This window comes from Panthera tigris, chromosome B1 (assembly GCF_018350195.1).
Source record: "Panthera tigris isolate Pti1 chromosome B1, P.tigris_Pti1_mat1.1, whole genome shotgun sequence".
Classification (NCBI taxonomy): Eukaryota; Metazoa; Chordata; class Mammalia; order Carnivora; family Felidae; genus Panthera; species Panthera tigris.
In genome coordinates this window covers 83,811,815-83,838,645 of record NC_056663.1, presented here as the reverse complement: position 1 = coordinate 83,838,645, position 26,831 = coordinate 83,811,815, and the positions used below count along the sequence as shown (strand labels likewise).

Sequence of the window (26,831 nt, the reverse complement as noted above, 5' to 3'; positions counted from 1 at the left end):
TTGTACACTTGAAATTAATATAATGTTATATATCAAATATGTCTCAAAAAAGAGAAAAATAACCAAAACAGAAAAAAACAACAGCACATAGTTCATGCAAAAGGCTGTTTCAAAAAAAGAAAGAAGATAATAAGGACAAAACTAGAAATAACTAAGACAACAGGAAGACTAGAATTGATAAGTCCACAAGAATTCTCTTTCAAAAAATCAATAAAAATAAAGTATATTAATCTTTACAATAAGCATACAGAAGTTTTTTATACATGAAAAACTAAAATAGTGTTTTGTATGCATAAAAGAAGATTTTAGCAGGCCATATTCTTGAATATAAAGAGCAAAGATTCCAAATATTCAGTTCTTTTAAAAGTAATTTTGTTGTTGTCACTGTTTAATTTTCTTAATTACTTTGGTGTTGACAATGGAGAAACATGGAAACTAGCAAGTATAATAAGGAGGTAAGAGAAATGGAACATTGAAAAAGTGATATTGAAAATACTAAGTTTTTAGAAATACAGCTAATTTGGCATTGCATTTTATAAATGTAATCTAATAAGTCCCAGATAATTAAAATTTATTTATTTTTAAGTTTTTAATTTAATTATTTTGAGAGAGACAGAGACAGTACAAGTTGGGGAGGGGCAGACAGAGGGGAAGAGAGAGAGAATCCCAAGCAGGTTCTGCGCTGCCAGCACAGGGTCAAATGCAGGGCTCGAAACCCATGGAGCCATGGGTTCACGACGTGAGCCAAAACCAAGAGCTTAACTGACTGAGCCACCCAAGCACCCCACCAGATAATTAAAATTTTAAATGTAAAACAATTAAACAAAAATGTTGAAAGTGTTAATATTGAACTGAACTCAAAATAAAGGGAAGCTTTCGAAGTACTCCAAAAGGCCACATAGAGTCCATGACATTTATTTCAGTGGTTTCCTGTCAGCCCATGATAGAAACCACTAGGCATCCAAAAGACACTGCAAGGAATCAAGAATCCTTTTGTCACAGTTGCCATGAAAACAGAGTAAGCCCATCCTCATTTACCTACATATTTTCTTGAGGTAGGGAAGGGGGAAAACTTAAATTCTAAATGGTAATTTTCCAAAACAAAACAATAACAAAAACAAAAAACAAAAAAGTCATCCACAATTTTTAGACCAAGTCTGAGGGAGAACTAAATTTTGAATAGACTTCGATGTTTGAATGTAAACTGTTTAAAAGAAATCAAGATATGGTTAGCTGGCAAGTCTATTCTTTGATTGTAAGAGTTTATGTATTTGCTTTCTATTGCTGTGTAGAAAATTACTATTCTAAAACCATCATCCAGAGATAACCATTTTTATTATCTTCATATACATGTAACTAAAGCTCTAGTATGTTTCTAGTCTATTTTTCCTTCTAGTTATTTATATATCAATAAAAATTAAGATGCAATAATTTTCACTATTTACTGTCCTACACTTTTATTTAACATATAGTAGAATCACAGATTTATTCATAATACAACTCAGATGTGCAAGGAAAATTAACCATGATACCAGAGCATGATGGTCATAGGTACCATAATTCTGCTTCCCACAATAAGACTTATGAAAATGAGAGTAGATATAAAAAATAAAGATATAATATCCCTTCTGGGTGGTCGATTTAGAGGAAATTTACTGGGTTTTTTTTGGCCATTTTCTAGAGTGTGCATATATCATTTTTTTATGGAAAAAATCCAATATAATATAATATAATTTTCCCAGGACAGATTTCCAAGGATGCAAATGAAGTGCTTTGTACTGTTTAGAAGTACTAAAAAATAACAGCACTATGCCACCCGCAGTCTTCATCAAAGAAAGTAAGACAGTTCATCTAAGTTGTGAGGTTTAGGAGGGAGGTTGAGGTGAGTAAAGTACTTTCTGGGATCTGAGTAAGACTGGGGTTAAAAGAAGCTGAGAAAAGAACTTCAGAGTAAAGCTCTGTCCAGGCTGGAGATTCCATCCAACCAAGAGAAATGTTAGAAGTTCTTTTTGCAGGACAAGGCCCACTCTCAGATTCTTAATTTATTACATTATGTTATATCATATACATTTTATAATGTAATATAATTATATATTATATCAATTCATAGTACACTATAAATATGTCTTTTTTAATGTTTATTAATTTTTGAGAGAGACAGATCATGAGTAGGGGAGGGGAGAGAGAAAGGGTGACACAGAATCCAAAGTAGACTCCAGCCTCTGAGTTGTCTGCACAGAGCCCAACATGGAGCTCAAACCCACGAACCATGAGATCATGACCTGAGCCAAAGTTGGATGCTCAACTGACTGAGCCACCCAGATGTCCCAAAATAATTCTTAATTAAATTAATTTCTCAGTTGGATGCATATGTCTTCAAGTAAATTTTTTAAGAAAGTTTTGTGAGTGGCATTTTTTGAGCTCCTGCATATTTATGTCACTTCCATTGCCTTCATTCATAAAATATTCATAACCTTGCCCTATACAATAAAGTGGGGCCATAGCCTTTTCCTCCCCAAAATCAGTAGATGCTATTCTATCTGCTTCTGCAGAGAAGTGTAAGGTTAGCCTGATTTTAGCATGTAAACAACAACAAAAAAAACCCCACGAGAGCTGCATAACTTTTTACTGTTTTCTTTCAAACTTTTGCATGAGTTGTTCCTCCCTAAGAGCACTTCAAATTATTTGATAGTGCACAACCCTGTGCCTTGTATATCTAACATCTTTTCTCCCATCATTCTGAACTTTTTTCACCCTCATTCAGTATTTGAGGAGAACTTATCATATTTGTCTTCCACATTACTGATACAATTTCTCAGTGTCAAATCTGTTTTCTCTGGCTCTCTGGATTTCAGTTGGTTGCTGCATTTTAAAATTTCATTATTCCTTCCATTATCTGTTTCTTTACAGCATTTTCCCTAAAGGATAATAATTCTTTTCTTATGGGTTTCTGATTCTGCTTCATAATAACCATACCTTCTTACACTCTACTGAGATGGCTAGTCAGTTTTCCTATATTTTTCCTTATCTCCCTTTTGTGTCTTCACAAAAGTGTGATTTTTTTCCCTCTTATTCTTTATAAAATGTTAAAGATTCATTGTTGAATTTTTAAAAACTAATTATGGGAGATTTACACAGAAAAGTTGGTGGAAAAAGCAGAAGGTATATGAAACAGGTTGGTCTTTACAGTGTCTAGCCAATTTTCAGATCTATCAGGTATTTATATAATTGAGTTCTATAGGATTGAAATTGGATTTTCTTCTCTGAAAAATTCCCAGTGTATACTGATGACAGTTCCTAGTTTTGTTCCTAGCAACACAACTTCATATTTGGATTCACTGTTCCTTTGTGTCCACCAAAACTGCCCCCAGGCCTATCTATGTGTTTGGATTTTTTTTTTTCTGTAAGTGCAAAGGAAAAAGAGATAGAAAGAGAAGAGAACAGGTAAGTGGACAACACTTTGGTGTGCTAAAAAGTAATAAAACCAATTACAGAGGTTATGCGTACTAAACTTTAATGGCTTAATGGCTGCTTTCTCCTTACTCCCTACCCATTATTTCCCCCTGGGATTTACTGTCTGTGAATGGATAGACAGAGAGATATTAACTGGAGTGAAGAAAAGATAGGGGTTAAAGATAGCACTGTGGAAGATTCACAAGTAGTAGACATGCAGAAGGTCAGCTGATCAACCTTTAAGGGGTCTCTAAACTGATGACAAAAGACAGACTGGAACAATAGTAGGGGTCTTTTCATTTTCTTTCCTACTATGTTGCAGTATTTTTAGATAAACAGCATTAGTGGTCCATCAACTAAGATGCTAAACCTTAAAACATTAGCCTAATAATTAGTCATCATGTTATAAACAATATATTGTATAATAATAATGTATTATTACTTTTTAAATTTTAATATTGTGGTATGCTAATCAATTTCCATGTTTTGTGAAAGGTCATAATTTTCTATTTTTTTGTGTCTTTATAGATTATTTTTTTTAATTAAAAAAAATTTTTTTTTAATGTTTATTTATTTTTGAGACAGAGACAGACAGAGCATGAACAGGGGAGGGTCAGAGAGAGAAGGAGGCACAGAATCTGAAACAGGCTCCAGGCTCTGAGCTGTCAGCACAGAGCCCGACGCGGGGCTCGAACTCACGGAGTGTGAGATCATGACCTGAGCCGAAGTCGGCCGCTTAAATGACTGAGCCACCCAGGCGCCCCTATTTTTTTAAATTTTAATTCCAGTGTAGTTAACATACAGTGTTCTACTAATTTTAGGCATACAATATAGTACTTCAACAATTCCATACATTACTCAGTGCTCATCACAATAAGTGTACTCTTAATCACCTGACCTTTATCACCCATCACCAATCCCTCCTTTCTGGTAACCATCTGTTGGTTCTCTATATTTAAGAGTTTGTTTTTCAGTTTATCTTTTTGTTTTCTTTGTCCATTTGCTTTGTTTCTTAAACTCCACATATGAGTGAAATCATACGGTATTTGTCTTCTGCTGACTGGTTTATTTCACTTGCATTATATTTTCTAGATCCATCCATGTTGTTGCAAATGACAAGGTTTTATTCTTGTTTATGGCTGAATAATATATAATATATTATATATATATATAATATATATATACACACATATATATATATATATATATATAATATATATATATATATATATCACCTACTAATGGGCATTTAGATTGCTTCCATAATTTGGCTATTGTAAATAATACTGCAATAAACATAGGCATGCATGTATTCCTTTGAATTAGTTGTTTTGTATTCTTTGGGTAAGTGCCCACTAATGGGACTATTGGATTATGGGGACCTGAGAAGAAGAAGAGACATTAAAAAAAAAAGGCAGAAAAATTTTGAAGAACTAATAGCTGAAAGCTTCCTGAATTTGGGGAAGGAAACAGAAACCCAGACCCAGGAGGCACAGAGATCCCACAGCAAAATTTACCCAAGGAGGTCCTCACCAAGACACATAGTAATTAAAATGGCAAAAATCAGTGATAAAGAAAGAATTTTAAAAGCATCCAGAATAGTTACATATAAAGGAAACCTCATAAGGCTATCAGGAGATTTTTCAACAGAAACCTTACAGGCCAGAAGGTACTGGCATTATACAGACATTTTAGTGGGAATTTAGGACTGGCTAACTTAGATGGAGTTTTCAGGGGCCATTTTTAGGGCAAGGCCTAACTCAACTTTTTTTAAAATCTGCCACCTCTGGCAACTCCTCTTCTCAGCTGAAATAAAGGTGCTATGACCTCTAACTCATGCTTGTTTATGGAGTCCTTCCTTATTCTATAATCCCTGTGAGGAACAGTTATTCTCTATAAAACTTCCATATGAAATGTGATCTTTACATAACACTAGTGGGAATAATTCTTAGTGTTCAATAATCTAGAATACAACAATGCTGAGGATGAGAATTCTTTTATGACTTTGAAGATCCAAACTCTATAAACTTGTTTATCCTTCCTAGGAATTTGTTGTTTTCATTACATACTCTTAGTACTAGCTATAGATAAGGATGATATTGAATAATTTGGCTTACATTAATTCATTCTTGCTGCTGGCTCTTATAAGTAGTCTGCTTAGTTTCCTGAACATGTTACAGCTTCTCTTGACCCAAGTCAATATCTGTTGTCTGATTTTTGTGGTCTGATTATCTTCACTCTCCTACTCTCAAATATATATCTCCTTGTCCCTCTTTCAGTATTTATTTCCCTGAGTCCAGGTTGTTTCCTCACAACCCAATTTCCTATCTGATTTTCTCTAAAATCTTGGCTCTGTGTTTTTTCTTTTACTTATTCCTCACATAGAAATATAGTATCTGTGTGGTCATTCCTATTCTAAAATATACTGTCAATATTGCCAGCTTTGACCTGCTTTGTCCTTTGTTTGCTCACTGTTTTAGATCAAGATGATATCCTTGGGAACTGTAGAATCTACCAAAAGGGTACCTACTATTAAGTAACTTGGTGTATTAATGTGAACATAGGCCAGAAATCCAAATTTTAGACATTTCATACTTAGGTATGTATTTCAGCAATTACAAGTGTTACAAAAGTATCTGCTAATTTTCTGAAATGTAGGCCCTTAAGAGTGCTTAGTATAATGTAGTATTCAGCATTTTTAAAGTCACTAGAGGTTTATAAGGCAGAAAAACAAATTGTTTGATCTGTCATGGCTCAGAGATATTCTTATTAACAAACAGTTCCCAGATCTTTCTGTTTTACTATGGCAATAGATTTAATTTTGCCAGATAACAACACTGTCCATTAATATAGCATACTTTATGAATCATCTAAAAGAGTTTTTAGACCAACAAATATCTGAAAGCCTTGTTACAGGTGAGTAGTCCAAAGAGCCAGGAGGCATTTCTTACAGAAACAGTAATCATAAGCAGATGAGGTAAAGACAAAAGGATTATTAGCAAGGTCAAAGTTCAGATTACTGGATACACACCAACTATATAATAGAAATAAATAGAAGCAATAAGTGAGAGTCATATATGTAAGTTTAAATTTTCTAGTAGTCATAGTTTAAAAGTTAAAAAAGCAAGTGAAGTTAATATTTTATTTAACCTCCATATGCCCCAAATTTTAGTAATTTCATTATAAAATCGGTCTTTTTATATTTGTTTGTGTGATAAGAATTCAAAATCTCGTGTGTATTTTACACTTAAAGAACATTTTTAATTGGACTAGTAGCATTTCAAATGATTAACAGCCATACAGGGCTAATGGCTGGGCAGTGAAAGTCTAGATTTTTGAGTTATAATCATACTTTGAGAAAAAATGTTTTGTAGAAAAAATAATGTGAAAGACAATCATAAATTATTTTCTCTTACCTACACAAGTCTTCTTTTATGTGAAGAGAAATCAATTCCTTAGGAATATGAAAAGAAAGTATGCTCTCTGACATCTGCTCCCGGATTCGCATCCACTTATTGTCAGATGTAGGAAATCTATATAATTTACACACTGGGTTCTTTAACACTGGGGGGGAAGAAAAAAAATAAAAGGTTAGTAGTTAAATTATAAATACATGCACATTAAATAAAGATCAATTAACATAATTATTAATCATTGTACCACTCTAATTATTTGTTTAATCAAAATTTGTTTTTATCATAATTCATTAGTGCATTTGAATTTCTAAGAATTTTGTTCTTCTGTTTTCTTCAGTAGATTCTGAGATATAAAGTTGTTATTAAATTAAAAAATAATACATCAAATTCCAATTCATAAATGTGGCTATTGTGGTTCTCTAATTTACCACCTATTAATTTCTTTCTCTTCCAAAGATTTTCTTAAAGCATATGTATTTATAAATATATGTAAAATATATGTACTTACACATAATACACACGAAAAATATATTTCTGAATTTTTTCTGATCATTGTTAGTCAACTTTGCTCACTTATACAGTAGATGACAACTGACATGTTATTTCTGAGGTTTCAAATGGCCCTACTACTAAAAATGGTTTATTTCTTAAATGCCAGAAAGGTTCCTTGGATTAAGCTCTAGTACAATTCAAATATTATGTATACTTTAGTGCCAATGAGTCAATAAAATACTTTCCTAACATTACATATTGTGAGAAACAAGAAAAGGAGGCTCTGAAAAAACTGTATTTGTGGATGGAAAGTAATTACGGAAGAAATACAAGATTATGCCATCCAGGATTTTAATAGATTAAGGGGAAAAATGGAGGGCCAGAGATTAAGGTAAGACTTGATACTTTTTTCATGAGGCCAGTATATCTACCACACTCCCAAGCCATTTATTTCAGGTCAGAAATTGATTTTCACTGCTGTTTAGCAATGAATGCCTTTGTTTCACTTATACACCAAAGTTTAATGGGCAATATATTATCAAGTCAATCATCAGTCAAATATTTATGGTTATTTGGCTCCAGTTTATTAATAAAACTGATTAAAAACAAAATTTGATATTGAAATGGAGCACAGGTTACATGGGCCAAGACTACTCAATATATAAGGTAAAATTCCTTTCAAAATTTAGGGCTCCCTAAGACTGTATCTCATTCACTACTTGGGTAAATATATAATAGCTTTTTGAACATTAAAATGAGGATCTATTCATCCATTCCTCTGCAATCATCCATTCTCAGAGGCATAGTCTATACATTATCATTGTCAGAATTGATGATATGTCAAAAACCTTGATTTCAAAGATCCCATTCTTCAACAACTAGATTCAAATCTTCCAGTATGCCTACCTACCCACTACTAAGAATTAGCCAAAGTGGTCACTTTTCAAAAACACCAATAGAAGCCAGAATATAGTAGAATATTTCCAATATGTTGAGAGAAAATATTTAAAATCTAGAGTTGTATGCCCAGTTAAAAAAAAATTAAAATAAAATCTAGAGTTATATGCCTGAAGAGATGATATTTTTAACATAAACATTATCTATAAGTTTTATCAATTAGATTATGTCACAGATCCATATATCAAACTAATTTTATTTATTTTCTTTCTTATTGAAGTATAAGTGAAGTATAAGTATATTTTCTTTCTTATTGAAGTATAATTCTTTCTTATTGAAGTATAATGAATATAACATTATATTAGTTTCAGGTGTACAATGTAATGATTCAATATTTATATACTGTACTGCAGAATGATCACCACAATAAGTCTAGTTGACATCACCATCATAGCTATAATTTTTTTCTTATGATGAGAACTTTTAAGGTGTACTCTTTTAATAACTTTAAACTACAGTATTATTAACTATAGTCACCATGTTGTATATTATATCCCTAAGACTTACTTATTTTATAACTGGAAAAGTGTATCTTTTGACTCCTTTCATCCATTTCACCACAGCCACCCCTACCTCTGGCAACCACCAATCTGTTCTCTGTATCCATTAGCTTGTTTTTTGTTTGTTTGTTTGTTTGTTTGTTTTTTTACTAGATTACACATACAAAAGAGGTCATATGATATTTATCTTTCTCGGTCTGACTTATCTCACTTAGTGTAATTCCCTCAAGTTCCATTCATGATGTCACAAATGACAAGATTTCATTCTTTTTTATGGCTGAGTAATATTCCATTATATATATAGATATATATTGATGGATCAATTAATCAATTGATAGATCAATATCACCTTTTCTTTATCTATTCATCTGCTAGTGGACACTTAAATTATTTCCATGTCTTGGCTATTATAAACAATGCTGCTATGAACATGTTGGTGCAGATACCTTCTCAAGTTAATGTTTTAATTTCCTTTGGGTATATTCCCAGAAGCAAAATTACTGGATAGTATGGTAATTCTATTTTTAATTTTTTTAGGAACCTCAATACTGTTTTCCACATCACCTACACCCATTTACAATCCTACTAGCAGAGAACAAGGGTTCCCTTTTCTCTACACATTCTTTCCAACACTTGTTATTTCTTTTGATAATAGCCATTCTAATAGGTGTGAGGTAATAGTTCTTTATGATTTTGATTTGCATTTCCCTGGTGATCAGTAATATTGAATATCTTTTCATGTACCTGTTAGCCATCTTTATGTCTTTTTTGGGAAAGTGTTTATTCATATTCTCTGCCCATTTTTTAATCAGATTTTTTTTTGCTATTGAATTTTATGATTTCTTTATATATTTTGTAGATTGGGCCTCATCAGATATATTTTCTTTCATCTGAAATGTAAGTGAGCCTATAAAAGAAACGATGATATTCCATCTTCTTTTTCTTCTTTTTTCAAGTTTTCATTTAAATTCTAGTTAGTTAAGATATATGGTCAAATTTGTTTCAGGTGTAGAATTTAGTTTTCATCACATATAATTCTCAGTGCTCATCGCAAGGGCCCTCCTTAATATCCATCACCCATTTAGTCCATTCCCACTCACCTCCCTCCATCAGCCCTTTGTTAAGAGTCTCTTTTTTTTAAATTAATTTTTTTAATGTTTATTTATTTTTGAGAGAAAGAGAGATAAAGCATGAGTGGTGGAGGGGCATAGAGAGAAAGAGGGAGCCACAGAATCCGAAACAGGCTCCAGGCTCCGAACTGTCAGCACAGAGTCCGATGCGGGGCTGGAACCCACAAACCGTGAGATCATGACCTGAGCCGAAGTTGGACGCTTAACTGACTGAGCCACCCAGGCGCCCCTGTAGTTAAGAGTCTCTTATAGTTTGCTTCCCTCTCTTTTTTTTCCCTCCCCCCTATGTCATTAATTTTTAAAGTGACAATGTTTCAAAGATGTAAAAATTTTACTACAACCTCAATTCCATCTCTAGAGTTTGAGAAGAAAAGGAAGTATGTATTGAATTCAACGTAGTATCAGTAAGGTTAAACCATTTATGGGATCTCATGAATTCTAATATAGCTAACATGATCAGAAATATATATGCATTCTTTCATAGTAAGACAAAAACTCAATCTCTGAAATGTCCAAAATTTTCCTTAGTAACCTAAGTAAATATTCAATTACTTAGTTTGTGTATACTCAGTTTATGTGCTTCTTTTAAACCTCTGTTTTGTTTTGTTTTCGAGATTATACAGAATTTTTGTATTTCCCAAACTCTGGTTAAGAATCCTTCATTTTTCTTGTCTTTTATAAACAGTAAAGAATAGTTATTTTTTGGAGAATTTGAATTAAGATACAAAACATAAAATGCTTCATATCCTCAGTTATCCCAAAAGTAGCCTTTCCACTTTTGATTTTATTGTTTTTATTTTAATGCTCTTCAGTGTGTTTAAGTATCAACCTTCACTGAAATGGCTTAAGCAGAAGTCAAGGGCAGTTTGATTAATGAGTTCTAGAACTCTCCTCTGACCATCTGGTACATATCAAACAAGGACTCTGTGGGAATGCTACTGTTTTTAAAGAAAACGCTTGGGACAAATTTAAAACAAAAATTCAGGCAACTTGATCAATCTCAATTATATCTCCCAACTAACTTTCATGTTACAGGTTCTGATCTTTTAAAATTCATAGATCTGCAAACATTAGTACTAAATCAGGATCTCAATGTAGCTATGGTGGAGTCCACCTTACAACCCAGTTTCATTCAGCAGCATTTCTTATTAAACACCTACTATGTATAAAGCAAGAACATATACTCGGTATCTTAAAATATCATAAAATGGAGTATGACTTAAAAAATGAAAAAATAAATATGGCCTAACATTTTACTGCTATGCAAATGTATTGCACTGGTTACAAGAAAGACCAGATAGGATGTTCTTAACTCAAAATTCTTACTGTGTTGTTAATGGGGAGATTTTGTCATCTTCATATAAAAGAAAGGCATATTGAATTCATGCACCAAATACTGAACAATGGATCATAAATTATGAATGCTTGTGTAACCTTGTTTTAATGTTTCCTCCTTATAGAAGACATTCAATTCCAACAATTCTGCATACTCATTCCAGCTGTGTGAATGAGTCCATCACTTTCAGCTCTGGCTCATCATTGATGCCAAGTTTTTCTTTATGTAGGAGATGCATTTCTGACCATACAATAGGCCTGTCAACTCAGAACACTATCTAACATCTATTATAAATTCTTTAAAGAGACCCCTGTGTGTGTATGCTCTTCATTTTTTTTCACTGCTTTTGCCAAAATAATTGCTAAAAATATCATGTGACTGATTCTGCCAAGAGAAAAGTAGCAGAGATATTTTGGACTACATCATGGTCTTGAGATGACTTAAGAATAAAGTTCTAAGTTGGTACAGATGTTGTTACATTTCTTTGAAGTCCACTGTCTATGGTGAGCACAGGAACAGAAAGTAGATGGCAGATCCCCCCCCACTCCCCACACACACCAAATTGCAGTACAACTCGAATTTCTATATTGTTTTCTCTCAGACACCATAGCAGCGCTTCTTTAACAAGGTATCTTGCTATGAAATTGTGAAAGCCAAGCTGTCCCAATTCTGAATTATCAAAGTAAAGACGCCAAAGAAATGTTCAACAGAGCCAACACATAGACGACACATTAAAAACAAAACAACATGGCTGTTCAAGAGAACTGGGGTAGAAAGGATAAACCAGAAAGATACCATAGGAATTTGTTTTTTTTTCCTGTTTCTGTGTTAGGGGTGTCAGTGGATAGACAAGAAACTTTGCAAATTTAGATTTAGGGACAAGGGAGTTATCAAAAAGCCAAACACTTACTTCCTCTGGTTGTCTTTAATATATTTCTCAAGTGGAAGCTCATATGTGATTATCCTCATGAACTTTCTTGCATTCAGGAGGTGGTAGGAGTCACATATTTAAATGGAATCTGACTTTATTGGCTTTAAGCCTTAAAAAAATCATTATTTTAATGTCCTACAGATTCTTGTAGAGAATTCATTCTGTTGCTTTTAACTATGCAGTTGTTTAATAGTTTAATTATTCAGCTGAATGTACATGCATTGCCTGTTCTCCAAATGCTACATTATACTTACTAAAGATAAGTCTGTGTAATCCAATTAGATACTGACATTCCCTCATTTGTACTTGGAAATATCTTAGATTTATATACATCCAAAATGTAGGTTGGCTCTTTTTAAGACTGGATGAGAACTGAAAAACCTAAATAGAAATCACTAAAACACCATCCTGAACATGGTTATTGAAAAGAGACGGTAAGGAGACCCGACAGGAACACAGAAAACACAGCAAAGAGAGATCTGTTTACAAATAATAAAGATGAAATAAGTTGTTAAAAAATGAACTCCTAAAAATGTTTCATTAATTTTCTCTAGATCTGTTATAAAATCTAACTTATGTTATTGTTTGTGTTGTTTTTAAAGGAGAAACAGAAAAAATGGAATAGAAAATAGGATATTTTCTATGTTGAACAAAGTGCTGCTTCTCTAGTCTAGTCAAACCCATAAGCTCTTGGCCCTCCATCTTCAATCTAAGGCCAAGAATAAGAAAAACTATTATAGATGTCAGACTAGGACATAAAGATAATATTTGTGGGCATTTAGTCTCCAGTTGGTGATAAATTGGTAAGTTTAGTGTATACAATTTGGGTTTTAGTTTTTAGGTGATCAGAAAATGATTTGCTTCATTCTCTCTAGTTTGCATGATTTTCTGTGTTCATTCTAGTTCAGTCATAAAGTAAAAGATACAACCAGGAGAGGTAGACGGTGGCTCATATTTCATTCTGAGCAACCTGAAATGACCTATAGTCCTCTGAACTCAAGCTGTTTCTCACCAATTTCCTTCTGTTCAAGGCATTCCTTGCACCTCAAAGGAACACCTTTCTTTTCTGGCTATATGCAACCTTCCTATAAACTCAGCTGAGCTAGAACCTCCCCTGGGAAGGCTTCCTTGGCCTCCACCTCATCCTTCCCTACAGGTTTCTCTCCTTTGTACTTCGTATCCCAGCTCTGTCATGGTTTTTACCACTTGTGCTACAATTGTCTACTTACTGTTCCAGGTCACCCATTAGAGTGACAGGCTAGTAACTTTGTGAAGGCTAGGACAGTGCTGTTTTGTTCTTGTCCTCATTTTATCTCCTGCATCTAGCACAGTGCCCAGTAAAAATAAACATTCCACAGAAATAAGCTTAAACCTTTCAACTCATGTTTCCCGTCACTACTTTCCCCAGGAGAACAGTTAGAGCACCAACAACTGTGTGAAGAGAGAGGGAAAAATGCAAGAGTGAAGAATACATTTGAAAACCTCACTTCAAGGGAGCACAGGCATCAGAATGAAGGATGAAAAAAAAAACATGATTGAGAGAAAGGTATCCTCACATTTGTCCACAAAATGTTGGCTTTTTAACTCTATCATCTTCTTGCCTTCATTTTTCTTCTAGTTTACCTAGGTGGGGAGTGGAGGAGGTAATGGACTGATACCAGGAAGACAGCTGAAGCATTTAAAGGTGTCTAAGACATGATTTCATTGATTATTAGATCATGAAATTCACTCTTCCATTGAAGCTACTTAACATCCTAAATATATTAGTACACAGTAATGAAAATATATGGTAATTCCCAAAGAGCAAAGTTAATGGACTCTGTCCCATTTGTTAAAACAGCAGAGGGCAAAGAAATCTGGTGAGTAAGTATAAAAGATCAAATGCCAGTATTAGAAGTCAAAATTGCCCCAAATTTTACATATTAGAGAGTTACAAATACAAGGACAAAATCTATTTAAACTAGTGTGGGTAAAATACAACAGAGATATCTTTGTTTATATAAAATGATGTCATCTAAAGTCTGACAAGGTAGTAGATTTCACAGCTCATGAATAAACAGAAAAAAATAAAGGGGGAAACTGGGGACTTGCCTTTCGGTTGGAATTCATCAGGACTCAAAATGAGTATAAAGGGACATATTTTTGACAATCTCTTAAAATAATGTGAGTCATGCATTGCTTTGGATGGGAGTGTTAGTGAGGAGAACATTACCCCAATATTTGGCTCATGTGGTATTGTGAGAGGCAGATAAATTCTATGGTGTCATATGAGGCAGAAAACATTTTTTTAAAGTAATCTCTACACTCAACGTGGGGCTCAAACTCATGACCCCAAGATTAAGAGTCACATGCTGTATGGATTGGAGGCAGAAAACACTTAAAAATGAGAATTTGGCAGTAATTTTTAAGGAAAGTGATAAATTCTTTGATTTAAAAGCTAAATAATTAAATTTAAACATCTTTCTCATGGAGAGAATAACAATGTCATTTTCTGTTACATGAAGCATAAATTGAGATGATAAGATACACTGGCTATCAGCCATCTGACAAGCATTTATTGAGTTTCTATTGTGTTCTGGCCCTGGAGATACAGAAATAAATAAGCAATGCTCTTTTTTCTTAAATAGCATATAATCTAGCATCTTCTGCAAAGTGGTGGATGGCTTAACCCCAATTTGAGAAAAAGAATAAAAGATACAGTGGCCTATTTTGAGAAAAAGCGTGATTCATCTGTGAAGCAAGAAATGCAAAACACCAATAAATTCTCTGAATAGGAAGGCAACTGCATGGATTTAGGATGGAGAGATGGCCGGTCTCCTCATTTTTGTTTAGATTCCACCTTACACAGTCACGGAAATCACAGCTGTCAGATATCCCCTCTATGAATATGAAGGACAGTATACACGTTAATCTACAGCATGAAAGTGGCCTTTAAAGAATATAAAGGATAATTTCATGACTCAAGAAGTATGGAATTCAACCAAGGAAGATGCTGTATCAGATCTAATGCTTGCTGATAGGGGAAAACTCACTCAAAATGTGAAGAAAATAGGAAACCTTGTGACAGGGCCCATTAGTTCCTCAGATTTGGCATAGTATCAGAAGGGTCTATGGGCTGACGTGCATTATACTTTTACAAGGAGAGCTGGAAGAATTGGGAATATAGAGAGAATTATCTTTCTGACAGAATTTTAAAAAGGTATTATTTTTGGTCAGGCTTATTAAATATAAATAACTTCCGAGAAAGACAACTGTGACAATGACAAAAAAATTAGTATGTGACTCCATATGAAACTGATTAAAACAAATGCATTTATGAAATAAATAGCTGAATTATGCTATATTGACTTCACACATGTGAGAGCCAAAAAAGGAAGTCAAAGACTGTCCTAGTTAATGTGATCATTTGAAAAGCACTGATGTGGGGCGCCTGGGTGGCTCAGTCGGTTAAGCGGCCGACTTTGGCTCAGGCCATGATCTCACGGTCCGTGAGTTCGAGCCCCGTGTCGGGCTCTGTGCTGACAGCTCAGAGCCTGGAGCCTGTTTCAGATTCTGTGTCTCCCTCTCTCTGACCCTCCCCTGTTCATGCTCTGGCTCTCCCTGTCTCAAAAATAAATAAAACTTTAAAAAAAAAAGAAAAAAGAAAAGCACTGATGTGCGAAGAGGCTGACCCGTGTATTTGGGTCCCGGTGCTGGTGGGCAAATCTAGGCTTTGATACCAGTCCTTCCGACAGCCTGTCCAGTGCTCTTATATTAATACCACAAGAGCTGTTTGGTATTGTTCGGCTGCAGAGAAGTCCCTCAGTTGATGTGACTTAGCAGGACACGTGAGAGACCCAAGTGCACTTCTCTGTTCCCCACCCTACCCCTGCCAACAACAAGCAGTTTTAAGCTTTCCTACTACCATTTTGCTTCAATAAATAAGCAAATAACCAAGTGAATAAGCAAATAACTGTTTTAACAAACTTATGTTATGACCTACATAATTAGAGAGTCAAACTAAATAAGAACTTCATATTTCTAATACTTACTGTGTCTTCTAGTGTGTCTTGTTTCAGAAAATGTAAATGCAGCTGCTGAAAGGACTGTTTTCCCATAAAGCTAAGGTACTTACAGAACTTTCTTAAGGAATTGTAAATTCTGCCCCCACCCCCTCCTTTCTCTCCTTCTGCCCTCCATTCCCCAGACTCCCAACATACACATTCACCTTGCAAGGCAAGCAAGGCATGAAAAAGGTAAGAACTTAGGGGGAAGAGCTTTTTTTCTTGTTAGTCTTACAATAGATGAGTGAATTTCCTGAATTATAAATTAAACCTCTAGAGATATAAATAGAATAGTGAAGAGCTGCTATGAGATATGACATTCTCTTCCATTCACTCAATAAGTACTTCATAACTCACTTGAGGCTGGCAAGTTCCACATAATACATTAATACAAAGACTTGAAAAAAATGTCAGTAGCTCTCTTTGCCTACAGATTAAAAAAAAAATACCACATGGGAATATAATAGATTAATTCCAAAGTTGCTGAGTTTACATAGAAAAATAAATAGAACAATAGACAAAGGTACACACAAGCCAAAGTCATACATATTCTATACCTGTATGATGCACTTTTGTATTTTAAGCAGAAACATTTCACATAGAGAACCTAGTTGCATTTAAATACTTTTTAAAAATCTAGCTTTTGTAACATTTGATTCCCATTTAGTTTTATCTTTCCCTATTGTAAGAAGGCTCAAAGAAAATATTTGTGGTAAATATCCTAGGTTCTGAGTGTTCCTCTGGATCGCATGGACTAAGGACATTGAGAAATATCATTAGAGGAGCACCTGGGTGGCTCAGTCAGTTAAGCGTCCAACTCTTGACTTTGGCTCAGGTCATGATCTCATGGTCTGTGAGTTTAAGCCCTGCATCAGGCTCTGTGCTGACAGCATGGAGCCTGCTTGGGATTCTCTCTCTCCCTTTCTCTCTGCCCCTCCTCTGCTCAACCTCTTTCTCTCTCTCTCAAAATAAATAAACATTAAAAAAAAAAAAAGAAAAGAAATATCATCAGAACTAAGTGGAGTATCACCACCCAAACTGTCACCTCCATAAAAGGAGAAAGGCAGTAATCAATCATCTTTCACTCCACTAAGTATATTTAAATTATGGAAAGCAGCTGCCTCCATCAGTTCCATGTCAGTTGCCTTTGTCGCATAACAATTGATGCGTTAGGAATAGTATCCTAGTAATCTGGAATAGTTAGTATGCCTCTAAGACTCATGCCTTACAGATTTTATGGCACAGGTATATGGAGGTACAGGTTTATTTTTCACTGTGTTCCTTCTGTCTCTTCTTAGGTATTATATCTTCTTACTTAGAAAGACATTTTTCTCTTTCTCCTTGAAATGCATATTAAGCCAATCAGTATTTTAAAATGTCATTTCTTTCTCTGTGCACAAAAAACTACAAGGTTCACATGAGTGAATTACTAAAAAGTTATAATTATAATGTAGATGATTGTGGTGATAACCTGATTCATCCAAACTGTATTAAACATGTACTTAATATGTACTTAATATGTCCCACACTCAATTTTATTTCTCAAAATTGACATTTACTAAATTAAATAGATTATGTGGATACATTAAAATAAAGGATTAAAAGTTTGGTCAATTTTCAGATGGAAAATAAATGTGAGGAGGACGCTTTGAGGATATATTAGATACTTTAAGCAGCCTGAAAACTTATGAAGTACTTTTAACATACATGGCTTATCTAGCTTTCTGGGTAGACTCTTCACTGCTCATTGCACATCCCTCTCAATATTACATCCTAAATGAAATGAACAACAATATCGTTTGCTCATAGGCTAAGAAGTCGCTCCTCTTCTTTGGTATAATCAATTCCTCATTCCATGTAAGTATAATTACTGATTTTTTGTTACTGTTCCATTTTATTTTGAGTTCTCTGTAAGTATAAACAGAGTCAAAAGGGTTGCCTTCCCTTTCTCCATTCCCTATTAGTAGAGGCTTCTGCCAACGAAAGGTTGCTAATAGTTTAGCAGTTATATATTAGTAAGCTTTGAAATTCGGTATCATTCACTAAGCTGATTATTATGCTATCTAAGTCATTGGTTAAATGTACGACATGACAGGGCTAGAAAAATATTAAGGCTTATTCTATTGTTACACCAACTTGTCAATTAATGGCTTTTTGGTAATAGCATGGCCTACTAATTAAGAGCAAAGGCCTTGGGATCAAAACTGGATTTAAATTCTGGACCTGTCATTTGCCAGGTAGGTGACCTTGACCGATTTCCTCATCTGTAAAATGAGGATTATGACACTGCCATTTTCATAGCACAGGTCAGAAGGCAAGACATATGAGGCATTTAGCCTGCTGCTTGTCACTGTAATAGTCATTGTTTACTATTATTAATGGTAACATAATTTACATTAACATAAAAATATTAGTTCCATAATTTACTATATATATTATCACAATTTTAACTGGTCCTATAAGTCTCAGTTTTATTCACAAGGTTATCATTTAACACATGGTTTAGTGTCTTGTTGAAATTCAAATATATTACTGTAAGTAACACATTATATACATATATACCCCAGGAATGTACAAATGTGTATATGAATTTTTCCTACTTAACCCATATATCTACTGTTTTAACAACTTTGTTTTTAACTCTATAATTAGAAAGTCAAACTAAATAAGAGCTTCATATTTCTAATGCTTATTGTCTTCTAATGTGTCTTGTTTCAGACAATACCAAATCCAAAGCTAAAAGGAATTTGCTTTGCCATACAGCCACAGTGTTTTTATATCTTTCTTATGGAATTTTCAAGTCTATCCTTCCTCCACAGATGATGGTTACTTCTCATGATTACCAATTCATTTACTAAGTGTTCACAAATGATTCTGTGAGAATGCTGCCCACGTTCAGTATTGAGTTCATGGGAAATTAAAATTTACGTTTATATGAAACTAATATCAGTTTCCAAAACTGAGGTACATACCTGCATTCAAAAAAGGTAAGTTATCTTTTCCGTTCACACTTTCTGGGGCTGTACATTCACACACCAGTGCACACTAGGAAAGAATAAAAGAAAAAAACACTTATTTGAAAATAACAAAATCAAGAAATGAAATGCTTCCATTTTGTTTGCAAACATGAGGCTATGCACATGGTTTCAAAAAGTTTTGAACAAGACACTTTTGTAAAACTATATTCAGCTTTATCTTTACTATAAGGCCTGTTTAACTTGTGCCTATTTACATGTATATATAATATGATTGAATCACATAATTATAGGCTACATCTTGGTTCTATTGGAAACTACTTAGGAAAGAAGTAAAAAGTGGAAAAGGATTGTCCCCAACATGCCAGAAATCTGCTTCAAGTACAGCAAATCACATTTGACAACCAGAATGGTTTCATATTTCTGTCACTTGGGATAGTTTTCGATCAATAAAAAGCAAATTATTTTCTAGATTTGAAAGGACAGCTTTAAATAAGGACAGCTTTAAATAAAAGATAAAATATGATGAAGCATCAAGTGACATAAGGCGAAAGGAGATTTTCATCTCTGGCAAAACAATGTAAACACTTGTTCATAAAGTATGAGGAAAAATCATAAATAAATTGATCTCTGATTTATATGTTGCTGATTTATAAACAAGTAATTTGTAAATAAGCTGATCCAGAGATCATGGGTCTATTAATCTATGATTAGTAGGTTAAGCTCCTGAGCTTTTACAGAACCAACACTGCTCTGGACAGAGAAGAAACACAGAAGAGCACGTTGCCGTGAGTGAAGCATGCATGGGCAACGATATCCCAGACAATGTAGCATTAAGTGAGGGGACCCCCCTTCAACTTTCTATGAAACTGGAATTAGCAGAGGAAGCAACTCTTCTGGCCCCATGATGTTGATAAGAGACCTATTGTCACACAGACTGACACCAGCATCGCTGGCATCTGTTTCTTCAAATGAGTTCCCTTCTATCGCTAGCCAAAAAAAATGGGGGGTGGTAGTTTGAGGAAAGAGGAAAGTGAATTTTTAGAGCAAATATATCACACAGAAACAAACAAATGCAAATAAAAACAAAGGAAAACTCAGAAACCAGAAACTTCTTTGGTGAGTTCTGAGGGAAGCAGGCTTTGCTCAAGAGACTCCAAGGGCTCAAGAGAACCTAGGAGGGTGTATCAAAATTGCTTGGGCTATTTCCTGTCTGTTTCCCTCCACCATTCCTTCTCCAGGCACTGGTCCTCTTGGAGAATCATGGCCACTGAGGTCACTGCTAATGATGGAACGTATATGTCTGTCAAACATTTCTAGAAGAAAGACAAATAACTTAAAAGATTTATTTAAATGTTATGTCTATATTTGTATAATCCACTACTTATTCCCCCATCATAACATTCATCACAGAATCAGGAAATGTCTTGATGGGGAAAAATGTGATCTCATAATTTCTTTGGTGCTTCTATTGAGGGCTAGTTTACTGAAAGAATGAATAACTGCAAACAGCTCTTAAAATTTGATGTTCTCTAAATCATTTTCCTGACCAAACCAGAACTCAAAGGTGATCCTTTCTTTTAATCCATAGCTATTTAGGAAATGCACTTCCCAAATCACTAGAGCAATGTGCAATGATGCTTGAACATACTTAAAATTCTTTATTTCTCTTACTTCCAATATTTCTTCTACTCTTTGCAGCCTATATAGGGCTGTTAAAATAATCTTTCATAAACATTATATTCATCATACCAGTGCTCTGCTTGAAAATGTATAATGGTTATTTACTATCCAATCAAATCCAATATCTCATACTCGTATTCAAATTCTTTCATGATTTGTCCATGATATCCTTCCACATAATAACTAGGTAATAGCTATTTTGGAATAGCTTTCCAAAAAAGGATTATCATCTACAATATAATTTATAGGAATGGTTTGGATTAAACTCTTTTAGTAAAGAAGTCCATAATTCATAAGGATCAGGCTATTATCTTGAGAAGCTGCTTCTCTACATGGAGAGAGCTGTGCCTCTTCATAATCAAAACCAACTTTCTGTTTCCTAACAGAAGGCCTATATTATTTTACCAAATGGATACAGACATATAACTTTCATACATCTGCATCTTCCATCTACACTGGAAGGCAGGTACTTAGGATAATTTTAACCTCATAACATTCTTATTTTGCAACTTTTATTGTATTTTAAAGCTTTACTATTCAGAATGCTCTCAAAATTTAAATCCTGGGAACATAACAGGAAATATCCAACAAGTATTTACTAAATTGATAAATATTTTTATATTCGGACTCAGTAATTATTTTCTTCAATTGTTTCCTGAGTGTACTATCTGTGCCATTATTTAAGTTGTGAGTTTTTGAAGCCAAGAACCACATTTCTTATTTCCCCAGGCCATTTTATTTAGTATTTTACAGCTGACCCTAGAATCATTTTTCCACTGTGCTAGGTATTACAGAGAATGCAAAGATTAAAATGATGTGGACTCTGTGCTTAAGAAGGCTCCAGCTATGTATACTGTTTATTGCTATCATTATGATGGATATTTGCAGTGTTATGCACTTACACGGTAGGTGCTCTCAATGTAATGACTTCATATTTGTGATTCTGAGCAGGAATAACAAACACCACATGCCTTTTGTACCACCATAGCACCATAAGCCTAGTGATTTTGATGAGTGCTTTTAAAAATGTCATCTACTGGTAAGTATAGCCAAGAAGAAGAAACATAAGATATATAAAATTCTTGGAGCTTAAGGATTTTGAATATCAACTAACAAACCAATTTGCCATGCATTGGGCTAGAAAGTTAACCAAACTGTAAGGACAATGATCATGAAAGACGCAAAGACCAGACTCTTGGCTAAGCACTTTCACATTTGTTAGTTTGTTTATTCCTTAAATCATGGTTGTCCAAGTTTGGTCTGGAATCTCCTGGAGTGCCTGATAACTTGGTCTTTGCATCCTCTGCAGCATCTAGCACAGGGTGAAGACAAAGTCATTTTCATTATAACACTAAAACACTATTTGTCTACCTCTCTCTTTCTCTTATAAGCATATAGTGGAATTTTCTAGAGGCCCTATTACATAATCATTTGACAGCTAATGGTATGTGGGCTTGTGTACTCTTCTGTTTTAAACATTTCTTGTTTGAATTTCTAATATGATAAATGTAGACATAAGTCAGCAAAATCTCTAATACAGTAAATATCAACAGATAAAATCCACATAAATTCAAATTTTAAGAGTGTATAATACCATTCAGATACTATAATTACTTGCAAACAATAATTCTAGCTTGGATATCTCACAAGAATTCTAGACTCAAACCTCCAACTGCCTTCATATATTTACACTTGGATGTCTAAGAGGAATTTCAAAGTTAAAATCTCAAAATCTCTGGTGCTCCTGCACCTGCTCCTCTCACTTTTCCTTATCACTAAAAATGGTAATTCTGTTCTTTTGACTTTCCTTTGTACCTACAGTCTGGCCACATTTCACTTTCTCTATCAATACCACCCTGATTCAACCCATCTTCATTTGTACCTTGAATCTTTGCAACCAACAGGCTCCATCCTTCTGCCCTTCCTTCTTTTCAGGCCATACTCGACACAAACAATCATAACATTTTGTACATATATTCAAAAATCCTCAACTGTATTTGTATCTAGTTCAGAGTCTAATGGCCTATAAGGGAGCATACAGTCTGTCTCCCCTGCCTGTGGACCTCATCCTCAACTCCTATCACTCTCCTCTTCAACCCCCAATTCCAGTCACACTGGCCTCCTCACTGGTCTTTTAATATCACAGGCACACTGCCACCTCAGGGCTTTTGCTCTTGCTGTTCACCCTAACTAGAATTCTTGTTCCTCTCAGATACCCACATCTTGTTCCCTCATTTCCTGCATGTTTCAGATCAGATATCATATTAACAGTGAGTCATTATCCATGACGAACAATATCCAGACGAACATTATCCATGATCGTCCAAAATAAAATGGCCACAGCCAACATTCCCTAGTCCTTGTACCCTTATTTTTTTATAGCGTATAGTACCATGTGATCAACACTATATGACTTGTTTATTTTGTGATTGTTCACTTCCCTGGAAGGCAGCATCTGTGTCTATTTGTCTCATTGCTGAATATCCAGAACCTAGTAGAATGCCTAGGACATAGAAGGCAGTATTTTTTGATAAATGAACGATGACTATTATATGTTTGCAAATATCTTATAAGGTAAGTTAAGTCAGTTATATTATTGTCAATTGTATATTTGGGAAAAATAAAGGGATGGAGCCTTTTGAGATGGTCCTTAGCTATCCAAGGAGTCTACACTTTCCCTGACCGTGGCTAATGGATATCTTGTTAAAACACCACTTCAAAATATGGGGGGGAAATAGCCTGAGGAGAGCAGCAAATCACCAAAATATGAGTCAGACGAGGCTCGTAGTAAAAAGAAGATGTATTATTACTCCACTTGTATCATCTCTGTCACTGTCATAAATAAGTAAGGCTTTTCTCTCCTTTGGTAGAAATCACCACTACTTTGATCATTTGTAGTATGCCACATTCAAATATAATACAGATGTTACACAAAAGGGGGAGACAAGGCAGGAGGTGATCTCAGCCCCGGCAAAGCCCCACTGGAGGATGCCTGTTAACAATCCTGTCCTGACAAGAAGCCAAGGCCCCTGGGAGGGTGGGCAGGGCAAAGAGGAGGGCTATGGAAGTCTCACTTGATCCTATTGGCTGTTACTTACATGGGGTTTTCTCATCTATTACCTGATTTGATGCTTTTGGTTCCTCCTTCTCCTTTCCCTAGTAGCATATTTTTTCCTTGACTATTTAATTCAAAGGTTGTTCTTGAAAAGTTTCTTCCTCTTTCCTTCATAATTCTACACTCTTTACTGCATTCTCACTCCAGTCTTTATTTATGGACTGGTCAGTTTGTACACAGCATTATATATAGACAAATATTATCACATCTAGGGAGACAATTTTGGATTTTATTTCTTCAAGGTAAAAATGACTTCATTTACTTATTCACTCACTTTCCCTGTGCCAGGCTCTGTTCTAGGTACTAGGGTAAAGGAAAAAACACAATAGACAAAAGCCTTTCTCTCATGAAGTTTAATTCTAGTGAGGGAAATATACAATAGATGAGACAAATAAAAAATATATGACACTGGATAGTGGTAAGTACAAGGGACAAAAAATAATGCAGACAAAGGAGATAGAAAGTTTCAGGTAGGGATGGAAATTTGGATATAGGGCAGAGAAGGCAGAATGAGAAGGTGACATTTTGAAAAAAAAAAAAAAAAACAGAAGGAAATGAGGGAATGAAGTATATAGTTACCTGGGTAAAAAAACTACAAAGGTAGACTGAAAACCAAGGTGAAGGACCTGAGTTGGAAAGGTCCTTCATTACCTGGAACGTGTAATGAACAGCCAAGAAGCTAATGAGGCTGGATCAAAGTAAGCAAGGAAGAGAAGTAGAGGATGAGGTGAACCATCACACTGAGAGGGCCAACACACTGAAAGGATTTAGGTTTACACTTTCAGGGAGTTGAGAAGCCATTGGAGGAATGACATGTTTTGTGCTACATTTTAATAAGTGTTCTGCTAAGAATAGACTATGATGATGGGGGTGTCGGGGAGGAGGAAGAAGGGACAGTTAAGAGACTACTGTAAAAATGTCTGTAACAGACAATGTTGAAAGAGTGAAGGACTCACAAGTCACTCGTTTCTGGATTTATTTAAAAGTCAAAGTCAAAGCGACTGGGTGGTTCAGTCAGTTAAGTGTCCGACTCTTGGTTTCAGTTCAGGTCATGATCTCATGGTTCGTGAATTCAAGCCCCATGTCAGGCTCTGTGCTGACAGTGTGGAGCATGCTTGGGATTCTCTCTCTCCCTTTCTCTCGGCCGCTACTCTGCTCATGCTTTCTCTCTTTCCCTCTCTCTCAAAAATAAATAAACCTTAAAAAAGGTAATAAACTTATAAATGTAAAAACATAACTTAAAAAAAAAGTCAGAGTCAACAGAATTTACTAACAGGATTTGAGTATGAGAGGAAGAAATGAGTCAAAGATGACGCCAAAAATTAAAAAAAAAATAATTTGAATACCTAATGCAATATTCCACTTGCTATATGAGCTTTGTAAAATGTTGTTACTACTTCTTTTGTGAAATTTTCCTTCTTTAGCTATGAGATTTTAACACTTTGCCTTCTATTACTATGCAGGTACATAAAAAATAAAAGTTTGAAACCAGTGTGATATGGTGAATGCCCTTCTGAATGATCTTTGCTTAATGAGAACTGTAAAGTAATAATATGATTTGAGGCAACAAGTAAGTTAATGGCAGAAGATAGAGTCTGGATTTTCATTTATACTGTATTTCATGCTCTGGAGGTTATATGAGATTAAAGATTCAAATGTAGTTTTATGTCAGGGATATTGTTATGAACTGGATTGTTCCCCAAAATTCATTATGTTGAAGCCCAACACCCAATGGGACTGTATTTGGAGACGGCCTTTATAGTGGTAATTAAAGTTAGGTAAGATGATAAGGGTGGGGGCTCTAATCCTATAGGGCTGGTGTTCTTATAAGATGAGACACCAGAGCTCGCTGTCTCTGTGTACATGTGCCAAGGAAAGGCCATGTGAGGACACAGCAAGAAGTCTGTAAGCCTGGAAGAGAGCTCTCACCAAGAACTAAGTCATCTGGCATATTGACCTGGGACTTCCTAGCCTCCAGAGCTGCGATAAAATAAATTTTTGTTGTTTAAGCTGTTCAGTGTGTAGTATTTTATTATGGAAGCCCATGCTGATAAAACAGGTGTTAATCTTTTATCTATTTCAATATACATGAGAGATAACCTGTGTCACTCACCCACAAAATTCTGGCCCTGCTAGTTTTACTTCATTCTCCACCATTCACACAAAGTAAGGAGGGGGATGTTGTTTTAGAGATAACGTCTATTTCAGTTACTTTGTCTTTTCACATGTTTTAGTCATTCAGGACTTAAGTCACCATTCGTGGACTGTGTTAATACACTTCATACAGATTTGGATTTAGCATATCTGCAAAAAGAGTCCCTGCATTTGCATTTCTAACAAACATCCCAGAAAATTCAGATCATGCTTTGTAAGCCACTGAGATAAAGTTATTTCCACGTAATTCTTCTAAATGTCATACCTAGTGAACATTACTACATGTTTTTCACTGAACCATGAGTATTCTGAAGGATTGTCAACAACATTTATAATAACTTTATTAAAAATGCATGAAAGGTCAAGGTTTACTAAGAACCCAGACAGGACAGAACTAATGCCAACAATGATTAGCACATTTATCATTTTAGTCAACTTACGACTTGTACATGGTGCGTGCTGACACTGCCACCTCCTATTTCCAGAACAGTGCAGTTAAGTCTTTTCAAGTTCACATTACTAAGTCAGAAACATTATGTGGGGCTTTGGGGAGGTGTATTCCTGGGTACCTAGTTCTCCGTTTATGAGAAGAGTATGATTCAATTTGTACTACCTCATAATAGCAACCCAGGAAAGGAGTCAGGGG

General features: G+C 34.8%; 1 protein-coding gene and 1 long non-coding RNA gene across 13 annotated transcripts in view; one reads left to right on the top strand and one right to left on the bottom strand.

The window, feature by feature from the left end:
• The window catches only part of INPP4B (inositol polyphosphate-4-phosphatase type II B), a 753,803-nt gene that overhangs the window by 187,593 nt on the left and 539,379 nt on the right, over positions 1–26,831 (bottom strand). For 9 of the 10 annotated variants that reach the window (XM_042983845.1, XM_007091777.3, XM_042983843.1 and 6 more), the window contains 2 exons: positions 19,231–19,303; positions 6,870–7,017 (listed from right to left, as the gene is read on the bottom strand). In XM_042983845.1, the coding sequence (XP_042839779.1) occupies positions 6,870–7,017; positions 19,231–19,303 (221 nt within the window). Of the gene's footprint in view, positions 1–6,869; positions 7,018–8,825; positions 8,930–19,230; positions 19,304–26,831 lie in introns of those variants that run through there. The other variant, XM_042983850.1, reaches the window with a different exon arrangement.
• Positions 17,479–26,040, top strand: LOC122237949. 3 transcript variants are annotated; one of them, XR_006216759.1, is made up of 6 exons: positions 17,479–17,513; positions 18,068–18,115; positions 18,977–19,245; positions 21,702–21,821; positions 23,365–23,490; positions 25,495–26,040. It is a non-coding gene; the product is annotated as an uncharacterized LOC122237949 (long non-coding RNA). The 3 variants fall into 3 exon arrangements; XR_006216760.1 differs by lacking the exon at positions 17,479–17,513 and having other exon boundaries at positions 17,909–18,115; positions 23,369–23,490; XR_006216758.1 differs by lacking the exon at positions 17,479–17,513 and having other exon boundaries at positions 17,909–18,115.